We start from the raw sequence: 19,768 nt of genomic DNA on the forward strand, positions 1-19,768 counted from the left end.
CACACACACGTGTTCAGAGAGAGCATTTCGACAGAAGGCACAAGAACTATTAAATGAAACATTTTAGATTATTAGAAAAAAAGATACTTAAATCCTTTAATGGTTTAATGTAAAAATTTTATATATAATAATTCTGAGACCTAGAGCATCACTTTATGGTAAAATCGTTGCTTCTTCTGCCCCCTGGTGGATACTATTTGTATTACAATATGTCTGACATTTCATGACAATAACCAGGACATACATGCAGATTATCATCTGTTATTATTTTACATGTTGTTAAATGGCCAAATAAAGACTTTAAATAAAAAAAATCAGTGTTAAAGCTGACATCATGTATGTTACATTCTCCCTGCATTTTCACAACCAGCTTTATGAGGCTTTTCCAACATATGCTTAGAGCTTCTGCAGCTTTTCTGTCACTTGCAGTTTAACTCATCCTACGCAGGCTTTAGTTTAGGTCAGAGGCAACCACATGGCCAGGTAATCTTTTGGGTTTTTTTTTGTTTGTTTTTGGGAGGGGGGGGTGGTAAATATATCTGTCATTTACATTCAATACTAATAATGGGTGGTGAAAAAATAACCCAGTTCTTCCAACATTCTTATCAACTTAATCATGAAAAGAAGCAAAGACAAAATCAGTTCAGGTTTATGATAAATATCTGATGTAATTTCAGTACAATCTCTCTATCAGCATTTATTTCTTCTGTCTTAACCCTTAAAACTCGTCTCAATCAGCAGCATCCACGATGCCTATAGGAACAGCTTCTCAGGAATAGTAATGTGTGGGTTAATTGTGATGGACAGCTTTCCATTCAGGTGATCTACAGATGCTTTACAGGTGTTCACGTGTTATTATTTGGCTTTCATGGTTCATATCTTTTGATAAATTTATTTGACATCATTTTAGCCTCATAATCTGACAACTGAGGCTGTCCTGAAACAAAATGCCTGTATGCTGGATGGGCTGAAAAGGGTTCAACTTCATCATTCATCATCGGAATTCATCATTTCCAGGATAACTTTATAACAACTTCACATTGCTACCTAAAGCAACAGTTAGTTATCATACAGAGAATTATAAAGGGTCAGGGGTACTCAGTTTGGTCCTGCAGGGTCTGCAATCCAGCAGGTTTTCCATGTATTCCCGCTTCAACACGCCTGAATCAAATGAAATTAATCTACAGCCGATAAGGTTCTGGACAATTACTCCTGGATTTGAGTCGGGTTTGTTGGACCACGGATACATGGATGCATGGAAAACCAGCTGGATTGCGGACTTCGTGGGACTGCAGTGAGTTCCCCTGGTTTAGGTTATTTCTGTTTCTTTTAACTGCCTCAAGTTAACCAAGTTATCTTCCTATGTTATGTTTTCATAGGAAAACATGATGGTTTTCATCACGGCTGCTGCAAAACATACATGCTCACTTCCAAAGACATTTATTGTCGTAACGGATCCATGGTCAAATAATAAAAGCCTAAAATTGTTGATTGCTGATGAGATTTTATCAACTGAAAACAGTTGCATGGGATTTATTAGACAAGCTTCATAATTGTCAGAATATTTCCGTTAAAGAGATGTTTGTGTCCTGACAGGTCGCCATCGCTCAGTTCAGCGATGACGCCCGCACTGAGTTCAAACTGAACTCGTACACTGACAAGGAGCGCCTGCTGGATGCCATCAATAAGATCTCCTACAAGGGAGGAAACACCAAGACAGGTGAGCGCAGCACACACACACACACACACACACGCGCGCGCACCAGGAAGTCTGCTGAGTCGGCGTGTAACTGCGATCTGAAGTGAAATTAAACGTGTAAAACTTCTCTGACTGCAGTAGAAAACACCAACTTTCCCAAAGAAGAATTAAAATGCAACTAAATCTGCTTGCAAGTGCTGCGTCTTCACCGCAGTGTGTCACTAAGTCAACGTACAACTCTTCCTTTTGTGTGACTGTGAGGTAATGCAGACGGTTCTGCAGCCATATTATTTTTAATGCTAGTGCGAAGATGAGCCGTCTGTTCAGAAGCCGTCATTAATCAGTGTTTACAAAGCCGACAGATTTCCTACAGGGACCAGATAGCAGACAGAAGATTTGTTCCAGCATCGTTGCTGGGGAGGGAGTCTCCCACTGCTCATGTCTCACTGTAAAACACTACTGCTCAGTTCATACCAGGATGCATCACATCAGGCTTTTAAAGCACCCAGATGCCATTTATGCTGCAAGGTTTTAGCTTCCATGTGTTCCACGAGGCAAAGAGAATATTTGATGACTGCATTGTTTGACAACAGGGCTGTGCTTCCTTGGAGGGATTCTCCAAGCATCATGAGATTGTTGTTTTAAAATGGAAAAATTAACTCTTCTGAGTAAACGTACCGGTAGTTTCTGGCTGCATGTGTGACAGAAGGAGGGTCATGTATGCTTATAAAGTCATGAGGATCTGTCTGATGAACCTTTGACACTAAAGTAGTTGCTGTATAGTTTTCCACCAAACTGAAGGCAGAGCCTCATTCAGAGGTTTTTAACACACAAACTGCGGCTCCATCAGCAAACAAAGCTAGCGTTACCCAGTCCTTTCTGGGCCAAAGCAAGGAACCATTTACATCAGAGACTGGGAGTGGGGCTACGGAGACAGACCAGACCAGTAAAAGGTTGAGAAATAAAAAAAACAGTCTGGTATTTAATCTCTGTAATTTAATAGAGAACAATAGATAAAATTTATTGTGGCGTCATTTTATCGAGAAGCTTTCTGCCTGAACCAGCCGGTAAAAGATCAGGTTTGTTTCGTCATTCATTTGTACTGGTTTCCACCTGGAAAGACTGGTGGACTTTACAGGAGTGCATCTAAAATCACCAAGATGTAAAACTAATTTATGCAACATGAAGACGTCAGTTTCAGTGTTTTACATCTGTGGAGATAAACTGTCGCTGCAAAGTGTTTTACACATATTCTGAGTAACAAACAAGTACTGGAAAGTATTATTGTACAGAGATATAATGTAGTTATGCAGCAGATTCCAAACAGGTTTTAGCTGAAATCAGATTAGAATCAGAGCTGGAAGTTTTTTTTTTTGTGTGTGTGTGAAAAATTCCCCAAAACAGCAACTCAGCATCCACAGGTTTTCACATTACTGCAATATAAATGCCTTAAATTGTTCAGTCTATATTAATTATCCGTTACAGCATCAGTTGCATTAAATGCAATGTTAAAAACATCTGTCTCAGCTTTTTAAAAAGATTTCTCTGCTGTGCTTGTCTCTTCCTGCTGAGTTATTCTGTTGTTTTATTACATAAACATTTGCTGCATGGCCTGTCATCACACTAAATGTTCAATTTCTGAGTCATATTTAGGCAAAAACCTGCAATTATTCCATCACTTGTGTGGTTTTCTGCATATAAACTTAAGCAGTGATTGACCAGATGTTTTCATGGCTTGTTGGTTTAAAGGAAAACTCAGAAATGAAAAGTAAAATGTAAAGTTTAGCTGCTGATTAGGAAGTTGTTCCTGCCAGAAGCAAGACAGCAAACTGACCAGCGCAGAATAAAGTCATGCAGCCTCAGAGAAATGTTAGAATAAAGGGAAGGTTTAATATTCTGGTAGAAATGTAACAGGAAATGACTTTTTTAAGACAGTAGCAAATATAAACATGCAAAACCTTGAAAATATGGTAAAATCTTTAATCATGTTCACTAATTTCATGAAGATTTTTAAAAGTTTTTTACAATTGTATTTTTTAGTCTGTCATAGAACTGTCTTTAAAACATGATAAATGTGTCAGCCAATTAGAATTAGATTTATCACCAAAACCTATAAATGCACCTCTAATATTATTTTTCTGACAAGGTATGAAAACCTTTTTTTCTTTTCAAAACTTCTCAAGTAATGTAGTTTCTCAGTCTGTCGCTGCACAGCTCTGGTCTTAAACTTTTTCGTTTTAAGGAACTTTAATTAAATTGCTTTAGTTAAAACTGAGGAAGGAAAAGATGACATATTGTATGATTTAAACCCAAATTTAAACATTTCCTGGCTGCTGCTGTGTCTCCTCAGGTCGCGCCATCCAGCATGTAAAGGAGAACATCTTCACCGCTGAGGGGGGGGTCCGGAGGGGCATCCCGAACGTCCTCGTGGTTCTCACCGATGGCCGATCTCAGGACGACTTCAACAAAGTTTCCAAAGAGATGCAGATGGAAGGTCTGAGCTGGGCTTTTTCTGCTTTTATGAAAAGACCTAAAAACTCTGTTTGGTCCTAAAAAGTTTAGAATAATTCGTTTGTCGTTTTAACTCCACGTTCCTGTTACTTCCAGTTGTTATAAGTAACGGCTCTGAGGTGATCTGCCTCCGTTTTTCATGTGTTTCTTGAATTTCCTGCACGGAAAACGACACCTTAAACGTCCCTTCTGTCCTGCTGTAAAGGTTACATCGTATTTGCTATCGGCTTTGCCGACGCTGATTACGGCGAGCTGGTGAGCATCGCCAGCAAACCCAGCGACAGGCACGTCTTCTTCGTGGACGACCTGGATGCCTTCCAGAAGATCGAAGAGAAGCTGGTGACCTTTGTGTGCGAGGCCGCCACCGCCAGTGAGTAACTGTTGGAACGAAACGTCTCCTGTTTGCATTTTAATAGAAATAATGTGAAACATGATTTAACACAGATGCGCTGCTGAAACGTGTTTGTCTTTAACAGCCTGTCCGTCTGTGCCGATGAGCGGCAGCACGACTCCAGGTAAAAGTTTAAGCTTCTTGTTTTGCTCGGGGCTGTGTTCCTGGTTTTTAAATATTAATATTAAAGATAAATCCTGAAGGTGAAACTAAATGAGGAATAAAGTCTCACTATTACAGATATTCTGAGAATGTGGAAGGCGCTCACATCCCATTTTCTGCTCTTTGTCCTCTTTTCCTTTCAAGTTGACAGAATCCTGTTTTGCACATAGCAGAGACGTGAAATAACCTTTTGTTGAAATAAAAAGCAGCACAGTTCTTGCTCTTTATAATCTTTTTCTGCTACGATGTGTGGCATCACATGCAGAGCTGTGCAGTCAGGTGCTAAAACACTGACATGAGGCGCTGCTGCAGAACTGCCCTTTAGGAAACAGGATGCCTCTTTGGGACATTTTGTTTTGTGTAATTGGTTCTGTGGTAACTTCTCTGTGTGGAGCAGAGCTGTCAGAACTAGAAACTCATGGCAGGATTTACATGAACATTCCCAGACTTCCCTGGGTGAGAATATGTCAGAAAAGATGTCATTCGCATTTTGTTTGAATTCCTAATGTCCGTTGTGGCGATGTGTCCGCTGCAGAGCACCGTTAGACTTCCACTTGTTTCACAATGGATTTTATATTCTACCAACATCATTTCACTGATGATGTTTATCTCCAGGTTTCCGTATGATGGAGCTCTTCGGGCTTGTCGAGGAACGCTACAACAGCCTCTCTGGTGTTTCCATGGTTCCAGGCACCTTTAATGCATTTCCCTGTTTCCACCTGCACAACGATGCTCTGCTGGCTCAGCCAACCAGGTATGCCGGTCGTTCACCTGAACAAAAATACTCCGTAGGTATTTAATGTGTTCTTGTTAACGGCTGCTTCAACTTCCCATGTGAGACATCATCGTATGTTTGTTAAAGTGAGACGAAAGGGCGGCTGATGGTGTGTGGATTCCTCCTGCAGAGTTCTGACCTTATCCAGGAACTTCATCCCACACCGACTGACATATAATGATGTCATGGCCTAAATAAGGGATTGGGGAGTCCGGTCCATGGGGGCTGCAGCACTATAAGCTTTTGGAGTTTCCCTGCTGCAACACACTTGACTCTATGGCTATTTAGCAGACTTGTGATGAGTTTAACTTCAGCCTCTGCACAAGTCTGACAGGAGTCACATTGCAAAAACTCAGCCTTAGAAAACAAGAACAAAATATACAAAAAATAGGTAAATGTTGCTTAAAATAAGATAAATGATCTGCCAACAGAACAGGCAAATATGGCTTGTCAAGACTTCCCAAAACAAGTAAAAATACTCTTAAAACAAGAGGAATTCTCTGGCATAAAAACTAAGAATTAGGGCCCGACCGTTATATCGGCTGGCCGATAGTATCGGCCGATATGGGGGCTCAGGTATCGATATCTGTTATCGGTTAAAAAAAAAAAAATTCAGATTTTTTTATTGATTTATTTTTTTCATATATTAAATGTAGTTAAAATGTAATTGGGCTTCTTATCCAGCAGATGGCGCCCATGACACATGGGCTCCGTCTGGGGGCGGGGTCATCGTTGCTCATGGCTGCCTACCGTGGAAGCCGAGACAGAGCAAACCGGACGGTGAAACAGAGAGCAGCTGAGGCTAATAAAGTCAAGTCTGCTCACGAGCATTTTATATTTTGTCACTGGTAAGTTGAAATGTTAAATAAACGCACATAGTTATGTTTTCCCTCTTACATTCTCTACAAACTTGTCATTGCGTGCCTCGTGGCCGCGCTGCAGCAGGGAGTGCCGTGCTAAGTGTTTTAGCCTCCTGAACGTGTGTGAAAGATGGCTGCGCGCCATTTACACAACTTCTGAATACTTATTATTAGTGGTGCAACGGATCATCATTGATCCGCGATCCGTTCAGATCAGTATCTACGGTTCGGCACACACGTGATCCGCGGATTGATATGAAAAACAAAATAAAAGAAAGCTGCGTGCATAATAGTTCCACACAAGTGCAGCTTGGTCATGGCGAGCGGAGGAACTTGAACGCTCCACTTCATTCAAGTCCCCTGTGTGGGAACATTTTGGTTTCCCTGTCAGATCCGATGAAGAAGGAAAGAGGTCAGCTGATAAAACAGTGACGGTGTGTAGGCGCTGTGGAATAAGAAAACCGTATTTACATTTTTTTTTTTTTTAAATCAGTGAATAATTCAGATAGTTCGTGGTGTCTAACAGGTAGACATGAGTTTATGAATGAGCTTAGATTGTAGTGTGTTAGCTTTGAGCAATATTTTTTAATTTTTTTTTTCTGGTGGATGGATTTATCAGCCATTATATCGGCTATCAGCCTGCTCTAAAGTCTTTATATTGGTATCGGTATAAAAAAAAAAAAAAAAATCCATATCGGTCGGGCCCTATTAAGAATTATCTTACCTTTTAAAAAAAAAAAAACTAAGCACATGTGTACTCGATTTAAGATTTTTCATCTTACTAAGTTTTAAGTTTTTGCAGTGCAGGGGTGTTTTAGCAGGGAAATTCCTGACACTTGCAGGACTACGGCCCCTGAGAACCATCATATGACCTAAAAGGTTAACCCATGTCTGGTGTGTCCATGCTGACCTGCAGGTACATCCACCCTGAGGGGCTTCCTTCTGACTACACCATCACCCTGCTGTTCAGACTGCTGTCCGATACTCCAGCCGAGCCCTTTGCCCTCTGGGAGATCCTCAACAAGAACAACGAGCCGCTGGCTGGAGTCATCCTGGACAGTGAGAAATCACTCATTTATTGGTCTTATTGCAGGTTTTTTCCTGTTGTTTCTTTAGTCTGATGTTTGAAATAAAAACTGGTAGAAACTGAGTGTTTCATGGCGACTTTGAACCCTACGGCGTGGTGAGATTAATCGGCATGAATATCAGCACAACTTGTGTTGTGGGACTCTCACTCAGTCGACAATAAAAGCTCATTTTAGTCACAACAAAGAAGATTCTGTCTGGTGTAGAAAAAAATTAGCTAAAAAAAAAAAAAGATCTTCTTTCTGATCCTCCATGGAGCTGCTAACGTGATCTGTCTCATCCGGGGACGGTGAGGAATACATTAAAGGTTCGCTGTCATTTAAACCTCAATAAGGCTGAACATTTACTTCACAAATCCTTTGTACAGTTTAAAACTGGAAGAAAGCTTTCTGCTTCTTGCAAAGCTCTGCTAAATGCAGGCAATGTTTTCTCAACTGTGAGGTCTCTTTCTGTAAACAAACGTACCGCTTGTTGCATGTACTTTAGCTCATCTATTTTTTCACCTTCTCACATGTAGTTCTCATGTCTTTCTGTAGACGGAGGGAAAACTCTGACGTTCTTCAACAACGACTACAAAGGAGAGTTTCAGACAGTCACATTCGAAGGACCAGAAGTCAAGAAGCTTTTCTACGGCAGCTTCCATAAGGTACTGAAGCTGTGCCGACCGAGTCATAATCTGCCGGACTTTGCTATCTGTTTGGACTTTAAAACCAACTACTTTACCTGGATACATCAATTCAATTCAACTTTATTTGTATAGCGCCACAACAATGTTGTCACCGGGCGCTTTACAAACACAAATCAACATACACATCATTTCGAGCCACTTCATACATAGCCTATAATAGAAACCAACTGATTGCAACAAGTCATGACTTTGATCCAATCCCCCATCCTGAGCTGCACGCGGCGACAGTAGAAAGGAAAAAACTCCCTTTTAACAGGAAGAAAACCTCCGGCAGAACCCGGCTCAGGGAGGGCAGCCATCTGCCTCGACTGGTTGGGGTGGAGACGACAGGAAAGACAGATCAACATGTACAACTGCACTTATTCAGGAGGACCTGCGGAAAAACGGAGAAATAAGTTAGAGACGGCAATATTGGTATATATTTATACATATACATATATAGAAAAAGAGCGAGGTACTTCTCAGTGCATCAGGTAACATCCCCATTGCTACATAAGTAATGGATGCCTAGACTATCCATAACTATAATAGCAAAGAGCAGAACCTGGACACTGCAGTGCTTTAAGGTTTTTAAGCGAGCAACTTGTGAAACTCTTTCCTGTTTTTGTTCTCTACAGTCATAAGTCTGCTTTGGTCCGACTCCACTGTGATTAAGTGTGAGGCTGTTTACTTCCAGTGGAAAGTGTGGTGGATGATGTCATTCCGAGTTAGTAAAAGCTTCTCCAGAGTAGTAGTTAGGATGATAACAACGGTACACGCTGCAGGAGATAAACAGTGTTTACAGGACTTGCTGGTGTCAGAGAGCAACTTTTCCCTGTCAACACACACACACACACACACACACACGTAGTACTTCTGCATGATGACTAACGGAGATGACATGTTTTATGGGACTTAACGAGTGGTTGGATGATTATTAGATATGAGAACAAACTGACTTATTAGCTCAGTGTTTAAAGCTTTCATTTGTTCCGTAACTCTTCCTCCTCCTTCGCCTGCATTCCCCCGTTCCCCTGGCCTGTCGGGCCGCCATGCAGCGGTCTGAGTGCTGACAGGCTGATTGTCGTTGCGTTGTGCCCGGAACCTGAACCTGCTCGCCATCGGCTTGCGTTATTGTCAGTGTGTGAGAGCTGAGGGACTTGCTGACTGATCTGCTGTTACTTCTGTCTGCTCCCCGTCAGCAGAGCTTATCCTGCTTACCTTTTCACCTTTTTGATCTGCTAGGTGTGTGTGTGTGTGTGTATGTCTGGTTAAATACACAATAGGTTGTATAATCTTAGAGGACCAGCCCCTCCCACCCTTTCCTGATAAGACTGTGCAAGTCTACACAATTCAGGGCGAGAAGACATGATGTCATCGTGGGCGAACGCCGACAGGCCTCCTCTCCGACCTCGTCGCGAAGAAGAACCAGACTCCTTCACCTCTTCAGCATTTAAAACTCTTATATTTAATAGATACGTTTGTATTTCAGTTCCTGAAAAGGTGACATTTAGAAACTCTTTGAGAGGGAAGAACTGTCCTTTCTGATAAGCTGGGTTTGCTTCACACTCTTAACGGGATTTAATGTCGGTCACAGAGACTTCGTCACTGTCTGGGTGTGTGTACATAAATATGGATTTATACTTCCATGTGCACGAGCATGCAGCAGAGCCGCTTTTAGACACAGATTTTCATCTTAAGTTTGGCTATTTTTAGAAGTTTAGGGAAGTGACAATGTTAAGCAGAAAAGCTTTTGATATGAAAACGTATAAATGTGATTTTTTTTTTTAAGTTTTACAAGCAGGTTGAAAACGTTTGGCCACATCTTATTGTTAGAGAGAATTTGTAGCTTTGCAACCAAGGGAAGATTCAGCATCTTTAGATCACTTTTACTGCATCGTTGGCTTGTTCCAGCATGCCTTCTCTTTAAAAGATTCAGTTCATACATGTCCAATGCTGCAGCTGAGTGTCTCTGTAAAGAAAATCACACACTTCTATTGGGATAGAAAGCTGGTTGAGAGATTTATTTTGTGTGATTTTGTTTGTTTGCGTGATTATTTTTAGAAATATTTGGCTCAGTTGGCTTTTAAAATCAACTTTAACTTCAATATTTTTGCATGGAGATGAATAGTATTATAGATATGATAATATAGGCTTTAAAATTTATGATCAGATATCGTCCATTCCACCGTTGTAATAAACAGATTACACAACAGGCTCTGGGAAACAATAATCCAAGTCTGTTTTAAGTAGAATGGGATGAGAATAACTTGATTGTTTTGTATTAAAAAGAATTGTCATGATTTAATTTAACATGTTGAACAAAGTGTATGTTGAAATATTTTCCTTATTTTGCATGAGGAGTAAATATTTCAGGATTTTCAGCTTTTATGAGTATGAAGAATATTTCTGTTTTTAGTTAAACAGTACTTTCCTGTTTTCAGTAGCATTTATTAGTAGTTAAGATGTTCTCTGTAAACATCTCTGCTTGCCTTTTTAAAGATGTTAAACTCACTAAGTGCACCAACATGACTTTGTTTGCCTGCTTATCTGAGTTTGCAGGAGAAATGGTTCTGACATTTACAGCAAATCTCACGGCAGCAGCGGCGGACAGAATAAACAAATAAACAACACACACAATCCATCCCTGCCATAACTAGGCCTTATCATAAAAGCCGAACTGATTTTATCTCTTATATCTCAGCTCTTATCATGCCACACATTATCAGCACAACTTCACTGTTAAACCTTTCCAAACTCTCCGTCTACATGCAGGTTGAACAGGATAAAAAGCTTTGTCTCCATTTTGTCGTACCTGTTGCCTGGTAACAGCTTAGTTTGGAGACGGTAAAGTGAATGTGATGTCTGAGTTTTGAGGTGAATTGTTCCTCCGGCTCCAAACAGGAGCTTATAAAGGCTCCTGGAACGGGGAAATTTTACTCTCCTGTCCAGAAGAAAATACGTACGTTTCGATTGTAGTTTGAATGAACTTTTATTCAGAACTTCAGTAATAAAATTACAGGTCAAGTGGTAAAGGTTTAAGTCCTCTTTAAGTCATCTTTTCATTACAAAATAAAACATTTAAATAGAGAAACAGTCACATAAGATTAAAGTCCAACTCATAAACTCACATGTCCTCTTCAGTTTTATATATATATAAATATATACATATATTTATTCTTCCTCTCAGAATATTAAGAGGCCTGTAATCTCTTTCAACAAACTCCCTGTTTTATATTGTGGCCAGTGCATGAAGTAGAAGAGGGTTAAAAGTGTGTGTGACACCAGTATGCAGAGTAACTGGCAGCAGCTCAGCAGTGTGTCACATTTATACAAGAAGAGGGTTCATGGTTTTTAGGAGCTGCTCGGCTCCGACAGGCAGGATTCCATCTCCTTCACAGTTCAGCGCTTGGCCGTCCGTGATGCTGACAGGAAGACCTGGACCTGTATTTATAAATAGTCCTGCTACTTGTAGAGAGGATTTTAGTGCCATGTGCTCCTATGATTTATGTCGCAGCTCCAGTGTTTTGCACGAGTTTTAAACGGACTATGTTTTAAACTTTATATATAAACTGTCACTTAATATTAACCCAGTAAGACCTGATGCATTAAATGAGCATGAATATGGTCACATGTTTATGGGACCTTTTGGGATTTTTGTGGGATGTTTAAACATTATAACAGGAATCAGATGCTGATTGGTCATGTTTCTTTTTTGTGTTTCTGTTCAGAATCTTGTCAATCTTAACTTTGCTATCATGACAAATCAGGTAACTTTTGAAAGGGAGTTTTTAAAAAAACAAAAAAACCCAACTTTTTTTCTCCTTAAACATGAAGAATGTGTCGATATTTCAGAAAGATACAAAGGAAATACTGTGTGGTTTAGACATCCAGTATGAGACCAGATTTCTCAAAATTATGCCCAATCAGCTTTTTCTGCAATTTATAAATTTCTATTTTTATGATGATGATGAATTTTATACACAGTCATGTACATGTGAAACGTTGTCTGACCCATGTTTACTGTAAAATATCCTTCCTGTCTCCATCTAATCCGCGTGCAGTTCAGCATCTTCCTGATCAGGAATTCCACAAAAAACTCTTGACAAAATGATGCATTAATAACATTTTGATTATGATGTGAATAATTCGGAGTGATTTTCAGCTTTTCTGAGTGTGAACTGTGGCAAGTTGTCAGATGTGAAGGGAAATGATGTGACTGCTTCATGCAGGCAGAGGGAGCTGTTCTCCCACATCATGTGGAGCTGAAACCCTTCGGAGATTCCAGCTGTGTTAACTAACACCTCCTCATCGCTTCATCATAGTTATAACTTGCATTTGGTGGAGTTCTTGCTAAAAAAAAAAAAAAAAAAAAGAATAAAAGTGTTACCTGCCATTGGATGAGCAGGGTAATTAGTAATGATGTCATAAAGTCTGAGACTTAAAGCTCTGAAATGAATTATTTGCATCTCTTCCAGCTTCACATTGCAATCAGCAAAACGAGCGCCAAGGTGTTCATCGACTGCAAAATGGTGACGGAGAAAATCATCAATGCAGCAGGAAACATCACCACTGATGGAGTGGAGGTGCTGGGCAGGATGGTTCGGTCCAGAGAGAACAAGGACAACTCTGCACCGGTGAGGAACAAACACACACACACACACACACACACACGTTTTGTTAAACGGCTTCAGCATCAGTCGTCGACCAGAAGTTACATCAGGGATCACCAACCCTGCTTTTCGAGCCCGACTGTCAATTCAGTTTATTTCAGCTTTATTTGGCTTTTATTCCTCATGTTAATTCACAACAAAGCCACTTCACAGAGATGATCAATTCTACATCAATGCTCAAAGAAACCAGAAGAAATAAAGAAATAAATAACCTGGTTGAAGAAATCCATGAATCACATCAATCTATTCTTTGAGTCAAACCCCGTTTCTGAGCATGCCCAGTGCGGCGGAGGACAGTAGAAGATGGCGGTTGTTGCTTTTGGACCTGGAAAAATCCTCCCACTCTGTAATTAATCCGGATGGCATCAACTTGGCTTCCAGTTCTTCAGCGAGGAACCTTGGAGTTATTTTTCACCAGGATTTCTCCGTCAGCTCACATTTCAACAGCTTTCTAGGATCCTCTTGTCTTTCCCGTGTGAAAGGAGAAGATTCTCTCCTGTCAGAGATGTAAAAGGAAAAAACGCTCCTTTGTTACTTCAAGATTCAACTTCTGCAATTCTTTATTACTTTTCTGCCTCGAAGTCTCCAGTTGATCCAAACTGGTTCAGCGAGGGTTCTTATGGGAACTGGAATTAGAGTTCACATTCCTCCAGTTTTTGCTTCACTTTATTGTCTCTGTGTTAAATTTAGAATAAAATTTATAACTCTTCTCCTCACATGGAGCTCAATAAATAAGCTTCCTATGTCCAAGCTTCATTCAAATATCCCATAGTTCCACATTTTCCCAGTATATTCCAGTTGTCCTGCAGGTTTTGGATCAGTGGTGGGGAACCCTGGTCCTCCAGGGTCGCAGACCTACACATTTTCCATGTGTCCCTGCTCCACCACACCTGGTTAAAGTCAAATAATTCCAACAGCCTATCAGATTCTGCAAAGTTACTTCATTTGAACCAGGTGTGTTAAAGCAGGGACACATGGAAGACGATTGGTTGTAGATGCTTCCCTGCTGCAACGCATCTGATTCAAATCAAATTGATCTCAAGCTCTGTACAAGCCCATTAATGACTCGTTGATTTGAGTGGAGTGTGTTGCAGCAGGGAAACAGCTAAAACCTGCAGGATAGTGGGCATAAGGAGCTAGATCTGGTGATTCTTTGGTGACATTAGTTTTGTTATAAATGTCATTACTGGTTTGTTTGTTTAGGTGAAATATGCAGTGTTTGTATGCTCTGGAACAGCTGAACATGTTTACCTACATATTATCTTTACATGTGGAAATATTTCAAATACTTCCATAACTAAGGACAAGGCTTTGAATCTGTCATTGTGTTCCTGTGTGAGCGTTGAGCCCGATTTGTCATGCAGCTTCTGTATCAGGTCGGCTACGCCGTAACCGCCGCAGGCTCTGTTTGTCTCCAGAGGCTTACCTGACGATCATCCCGGCTTGTGACTGCAGTGTGATCACGTGTTTCCAGATGATTTGTTGTTTTCCCTGAATGAGTAGACATATATACATACGTATGTGTGTGTCTATGGCTTAATGAATGCCGTCAGTCACCGTTGTTGCTCTAAAACAGGAAATACTTGAACTGAAGCAAACCGTAATAAAAACTCCCCTTTGTGGAGAATCATGGACGACAGCAGCACATCTGCAGACCCTGTGCTCGAGTATAAACACACACTTAGTCTGCATCAGCCACGCAGGCCCGACCGGATCCAGTATAAACCGGCCGAGAATCTGATTTCATACCGTTTTGTTTAGCTGTTTATTAAATGGCTGAGACATTTTCTTTTTTTTCTTGCTCTAGTTTTTTATTTTTTTCTCTAAAATAACCTCATTCCATTTCTCTTTCTTCCTGCAGTTCCAGCTCCAGAACTTTGACATTGTCTGCAGCACTTCATGGGCCAACAGAGACAAGTGCTGTGAACTTCCAGGCCTGGTGAGGTCACAGTTCATTCCCTGTCTGCATACAGAACAACTTGTGACAGAATAACAACTGTTCATTTACATGCTGAGGCCTTAAGGCGGGTTTGCTTGAAAGCTTCTTGTAAAATATAGAGAATCAAACCTGACGCTTCACGTTTTCAGGGTTTTGTTAGCTTTTAGAATCCAGTATGAGAGATGGACGCATCACATTTCAGATTTCTGTTCCTTCATCGTCACATTTCATGCAATTCATTCCCACATCGTGCTTCTTTTTTCTTTATCTGCACCGTGCTGTCATCATCCAGAGGAAGGAGGTCGACTGCCCGGCCTTGCCCAAAGCCTGCACCTGCACACAGGACAGCAAGGGCCCGCCTGGCCCTCCTGGACAACCAGTGAGCCACACACAGAAACACACACACATATTTGTTAGCAGTCAGTAGCCATGGTAACACGGACACAAGTATTCAGATAGAAATGACTGTAGAATAGATTAATGGAACAGAATAAAATCCTGATAAGAATAAAAAATACTTCATCTAAACGTACCAATCAGAAGATTCTGTATTAATCGTAGTCAGTCAGATCAGTTTTATTCTGCTGAAGATGGGGGGGGGGGGGGGGGGGGGGGGGGCACATCAACTGGCTCCAGTTGATGTGCTTTAAAGCACAGATTTCAGATATTGTGTAGAAATGATCCTGACTGTGCATGACTGTGTGGTTTATACTGCACTGTTTGCTTTAATAATTAAAGCTGAGTTCCGTTGAAGACCAAGTGAGACCAAAACAACTGAGTGTTTCATACAAACACACTCTTTAGGATTTTAAAAGAAAGTAAAATATTAATGATGAAAAACTGCTATCAGTAAGACGATAGTAGATTCCACATGCAGCAGTTTGTTTACACCAGAAACACTTCCTACTGCTGTTTCCGCTGGTTACATTCTGTTCAACCATGCCGTACATGTAAACGCACGTCATGATTCAGAATACCAGTTCAGGTCTGACTGGAACTGGGACCTGGAGGAGGTGATTCGTTGCATGTAAATATAAAACCCAGTCAAACATGCTTGCTCTCCCTCATGTCTGTGGGCGGTGGGAGGAAGCCATTGCAACCAGAGAGAACCCACACACACACACACACACACACACATACATAAACTTCACACAGAAAGGACACGGTACCCGTCCCCAGCCGAGGCTCAAACCCTCAACCTATGCTGTGAGGCTGAGATGCAAACCTCCACACGAGCCCTGAGACTTCTAACAAACTCAGAAACTGAGCCAGAAGGACTATTTTCATGTTTGTTGTTGTTTTTCTCGAGATTTCTAACAAACATTAAAATGATCCTCATTTTATCAGATTAAAATGTCGACATTATGTAAACATGACATGCACACACACACACAAGCAGCTGAAGACAAAGTCAGAGCACGTCTCATGATGCACAGTTTGAATAACCTGCGATCAGTCAAATGATTTTTTTTCATATTTTCTTTTTGATTTTGGCAAATAAGCGTCCATTGTTACCATGGTTACCTGACACTGCATCTGGTTCTGGACGATTTCACGAGGAGTCGCTCCACAACAAGCAGAACTTTTAGTTTAACAGGAGGAACAATGAAGAGAGGAATCAGACATGAAGTCGGTGTTTGCTTTTATGAGATCGCAGCAGAAAATCAAGTAGCTGCATGAAAATACGGCAACTTGAGCTCTTTAGTTTCTGTGTCCTCCCTCCCTCCCTCCCTCCCTCCCTCCCACCTGCTGCACCAGACTGGAGGGGTAAAGCGGCCCCTTCAGCGGCAGACTGAGACATCCTCAGTGTAGGACGGGGTGCTACTGCAGGTCCTTCATTCCCACTGCTGTCAGACTGAAACTCATCTGTACGTCATAATACCTTTCCCATGTTGCACCAAAAATGTAAATATGTTTAAAGCTTGTTGAGGTTCTTTTATTTACACCTTTATTTATACTTTATATTTGTATCTGTGATGCAGGTCTATCTCTTGCTACTGCTACGTGCACCTTATCCCGTAACGAGCTGCTGTAACGAATGAATTTCTCCACTGTGAGATCAAACTAAGTCTAAACCCAGTGAAGACATTATTAAAAGCAACCTAAAATCTTGTGTGTCAGAGCTTATCTCACTTTGCTGGGTTGGAAGATCATCTATTAATCACTTGTAGTTACAACGCGTTGATGTTGCTTCTGATCATTGTTTTCAACAGGGAGGCCCTGGAATCAGAGGAGCCAGAGGAGATCGTGGAGAGCCCGGTCCGGTGGTAAGTAGTGATGATTTCCACTAAAAAATCCCTGCTGGTGAAATGGGAAGTCTCGCTGGAAGCTTTCTAAAAGCTTACGAAGCTGTTGGATGTTTGGCTTTCTGAGCTGATGGCCACATTGGTTGTTGTTGTTGTTGTCGCAGATGTTGTTGTTGTGTTGGTGGATGGCGCTTTCCCACCTTTTAATGTTGTTGTTCTTGATGATCAGCTGTAGTTTATTTACCAAGGTAAGTTCTGCTTGTGGGTCTTGATTCCGCCCACATCCACATCTTGTAAAAAGCTCTTTATTTTTTTTTAATTTTGTGAATATTAGTCATCTTCAAGCACTGGAACATGTTGCAACCCAGATACTGGCACACTCACTTTAAAATGCAAAACACTTACATGTAAAACAAACGTTAATAACCGTAAGGCATTTTGTAATAGAACTAATATTTTATAATGTGGTTTGTGAGAGAAGCAACAACATATTTCCCACCAAACAGGCGTAGGATTAGGGTTAGAAACACATTACAGATCATTTTACACGTTTATAGTATCATAGTTTATATGAACCACAGCAAAGAAGACAATGCAGAGTTGCAGAAAATATTCAGGAAACAAAACACAATATAGAACCAATAATAAAATAAAAACAAAAGTGTAATTTTGACAACAAAGCAACACTGACTTGTAGAAAACTCATCAATGTTCCAGGAAACATTTCCAATGGGACGATCAGACAGGATGAGGGATAGAAACCCATGGGGTTAACATACAACAAACCAAAAAGAAAACAAAACATTGCAAAAATATTACAGCATTCACACAAACAAAATACACCAAGAATAAAGCAACTTTCCATAAACTACAGTTTCTTTTATTTGCCTCCGTTGTTTTCATGGCATGTAAACCGACAGTAAAACATTCTGCTTCACTGTGAAGTTATTCTGTGTGAATCCTCCCTTTCCTCACACTCCTCATTAACACACTCATCAAAACAGCAGAATACATGAATATTTCTTCACTTTCTTCTCAGTTCAAACACAGAAGGCACATTTACCTGAATTAAACATCAATCTCTCTGAAGAGGATGTTAGTCATGTAATATCCCAAATGTTAAATGTCTTTACCTTCGTAAAAATGTAGTTTAAAGATACTACTCATTCTCAGAAACCACACCTGGACGATTTAATGTTTCTTCATGTCCCTGTTTACTGTCTGACCAAAGCTTTGTTTCGTATAATAATCTTTCTTCTGAAACTGCCGTGTTTCTGACTGTGACTCTGCTCTAAACGGCGCTCTGCAATAACATGAGAACATTAGTTACATGTTTATTTTTATTTAAGCAAAGTTTCTGGTACATTAAAGAGGGTGTCAGCTGGTATTGCATTAATGACATGCTACAACTGAAGATGTTTATGTATGATTTGAACATGTTCACTTGATTTTATTCTTCTGAGGTCAACAATATGAAGTAAATGCTTATTGCACACTATTACAACAGCATAAAACCATGTGATGTGTGTGTACCATGTGAAAGAGCCTCGGTGCAGGTCTGTCTGCCTCTAAAAAAACATTTTTTATCAAACGTTAAAGTTCCACAAACCAAATGTTTTCACAGCGGAGCAATCAAAGATGGTTTCAGGCTGCTGTCTAAACCAGATCTGCATTTTCTTTCTTTTGCTATTTTGGGATTGTCTTTTTTTTTTTTTTTGTTTTTTTTTATGCAAACCAAAGTTTTCAGTTAAAACTCTTTGTACTGTCTCTTTCTGAAAAGAGACAGTATGATGTTTCTGGATGCAGCATTCTGCAAAGGTCTTGAACGAGTGTTTCTTTATGCGTTGCCAGGGAAACGGGGGGGGAAAGGAGCAAGGATGAATTAAAATGTTTACAAATGTAAATAAAATATAGTATTCAGGTAAAACAGTTTCTCTTTTTTCACTAAAGAGACTGAAAGAAAATATTTGGTATAAACATCTTGACCTGGACTTTCTTGGACAAACTTTCTCTTCATTTCCTGAAGCAGTTTTCCAGAGTTGTTAAAAGACATTCCAAACCTTTTCTTCACGTTTCCTCCACAGATTATTCCTCACTCCTTTACTTCTCTTTTAACCTTTCCTCAGTCCTTTTCTACTGTCATGGCCGACGTCCGCCTTTCCTTGCTGTTTCCCTTCCTCCTTATGTTCAGCTACAAGGACTTTACTGGAAATGTGTGAACTAGAAAGTAAGACTTTGGGATGCAGCTGCACATGCTGTTGATTTGTACATTAATATACAGTGTGAAGAATAAATGAGGTTTCTCATGTTTTGAGATATTCTCCTTTAGCTTGAACTCTCCCCTGTAAGGCCTGGTGAAAGACTTTCTGAAGGGTCTGTGTATTTTACCAATGGTGTTGCTTCGTGTTTCAGTAGAAAGGTGAACGAGTGGCTTTGCACTGTGTGTTTAATAAGCTACATAATGAATCTGAAAAAGGGAGCTTGTGCTGCATGGTGATGAAGTTTTAAGCTACTGTATTAATTCTAGCGCCTGAGGGGGAAGATGGAGGAGAATGAAGCCGAATGAGGGCAGTTTTGGGAACAGTCGACGTGTATTTGGCAGGTTGAGCTCAAGTTTTATATGATTACAGCAGCAGAGAACATAATAAAAATAAAATGTAGGTTCTATTGTTGCCCCCCCCCCCCCCCCCCTCAGCTCCACTGGAACTTCATTTGAGTTTTTATTTATTTATTGCCATGTTGATCGTATTCTAGTCCTA

The 19,768-nt window shown here is 40.4% G+C and overlaps 1 protein-coding gene across 1 annotated transcript in view; it reads left to right on the top strand.

The window, feature by feature from the left end:
• col14a1b (collagen, type XIV, alpha 1b) overlaps positions 1-19,768 on the top strand; it is a gene marked incomplete at both ends in the record, with an annotated part of 235,584 nt that overhangs the window by 128,374 nt on the left and 87,442 nt on the right. The window contains 11 exons of the mRNA XM_079259296.1: positions 1,597-1,720; positions 4,050-4,193; positions 4,416-4,580; positions 4,687-4,725; positions 5,379-5,517; positions 7,315-7,457; positions 8,021-8,130; positions 12,630-12,788; positions 14,686-14,763; positions 15,056-15,142; positions 16,977-17,030. Coding sequence (XP_079115422.1) covers positions 1,597-1,720; positions 4,050-4,193; positions 4,416-4,580; positions 4,687-4,725; positions 5,379-5,517; positions 7,315-7,457; positions 8,021-8,130; positions 12,630-12,788; positions 14,686-14,763; positions 15,056-15,142; positions 16,977-17,030 — 1,242 coding nt within the window. The remainder of the gene's footprint in view (positions 1-1,596; positions 1,721-4,049; positions 4,194-4,415; positions 4,581-4,686; positions 4,726-5,378; positions 5,518-7,314; positions 7,458-8,020; positions 8,131-12,629; positions 12,789-14,685; positions 14,764-15,055; positions 15,143-16,976; positions 17,031-19,768) is intronic.

Source organism: Telmatherina bonti, assembly GCF_933228915.1.
Source record: "Telmatherina bonti genome assembly, chromosome: 19".
NCBI lineage: Eukaryota > Metazoa > Chordata > Actinopteri > Atheriniformes > Telmatherinidae > Telmatherina > Telmatherina bonti.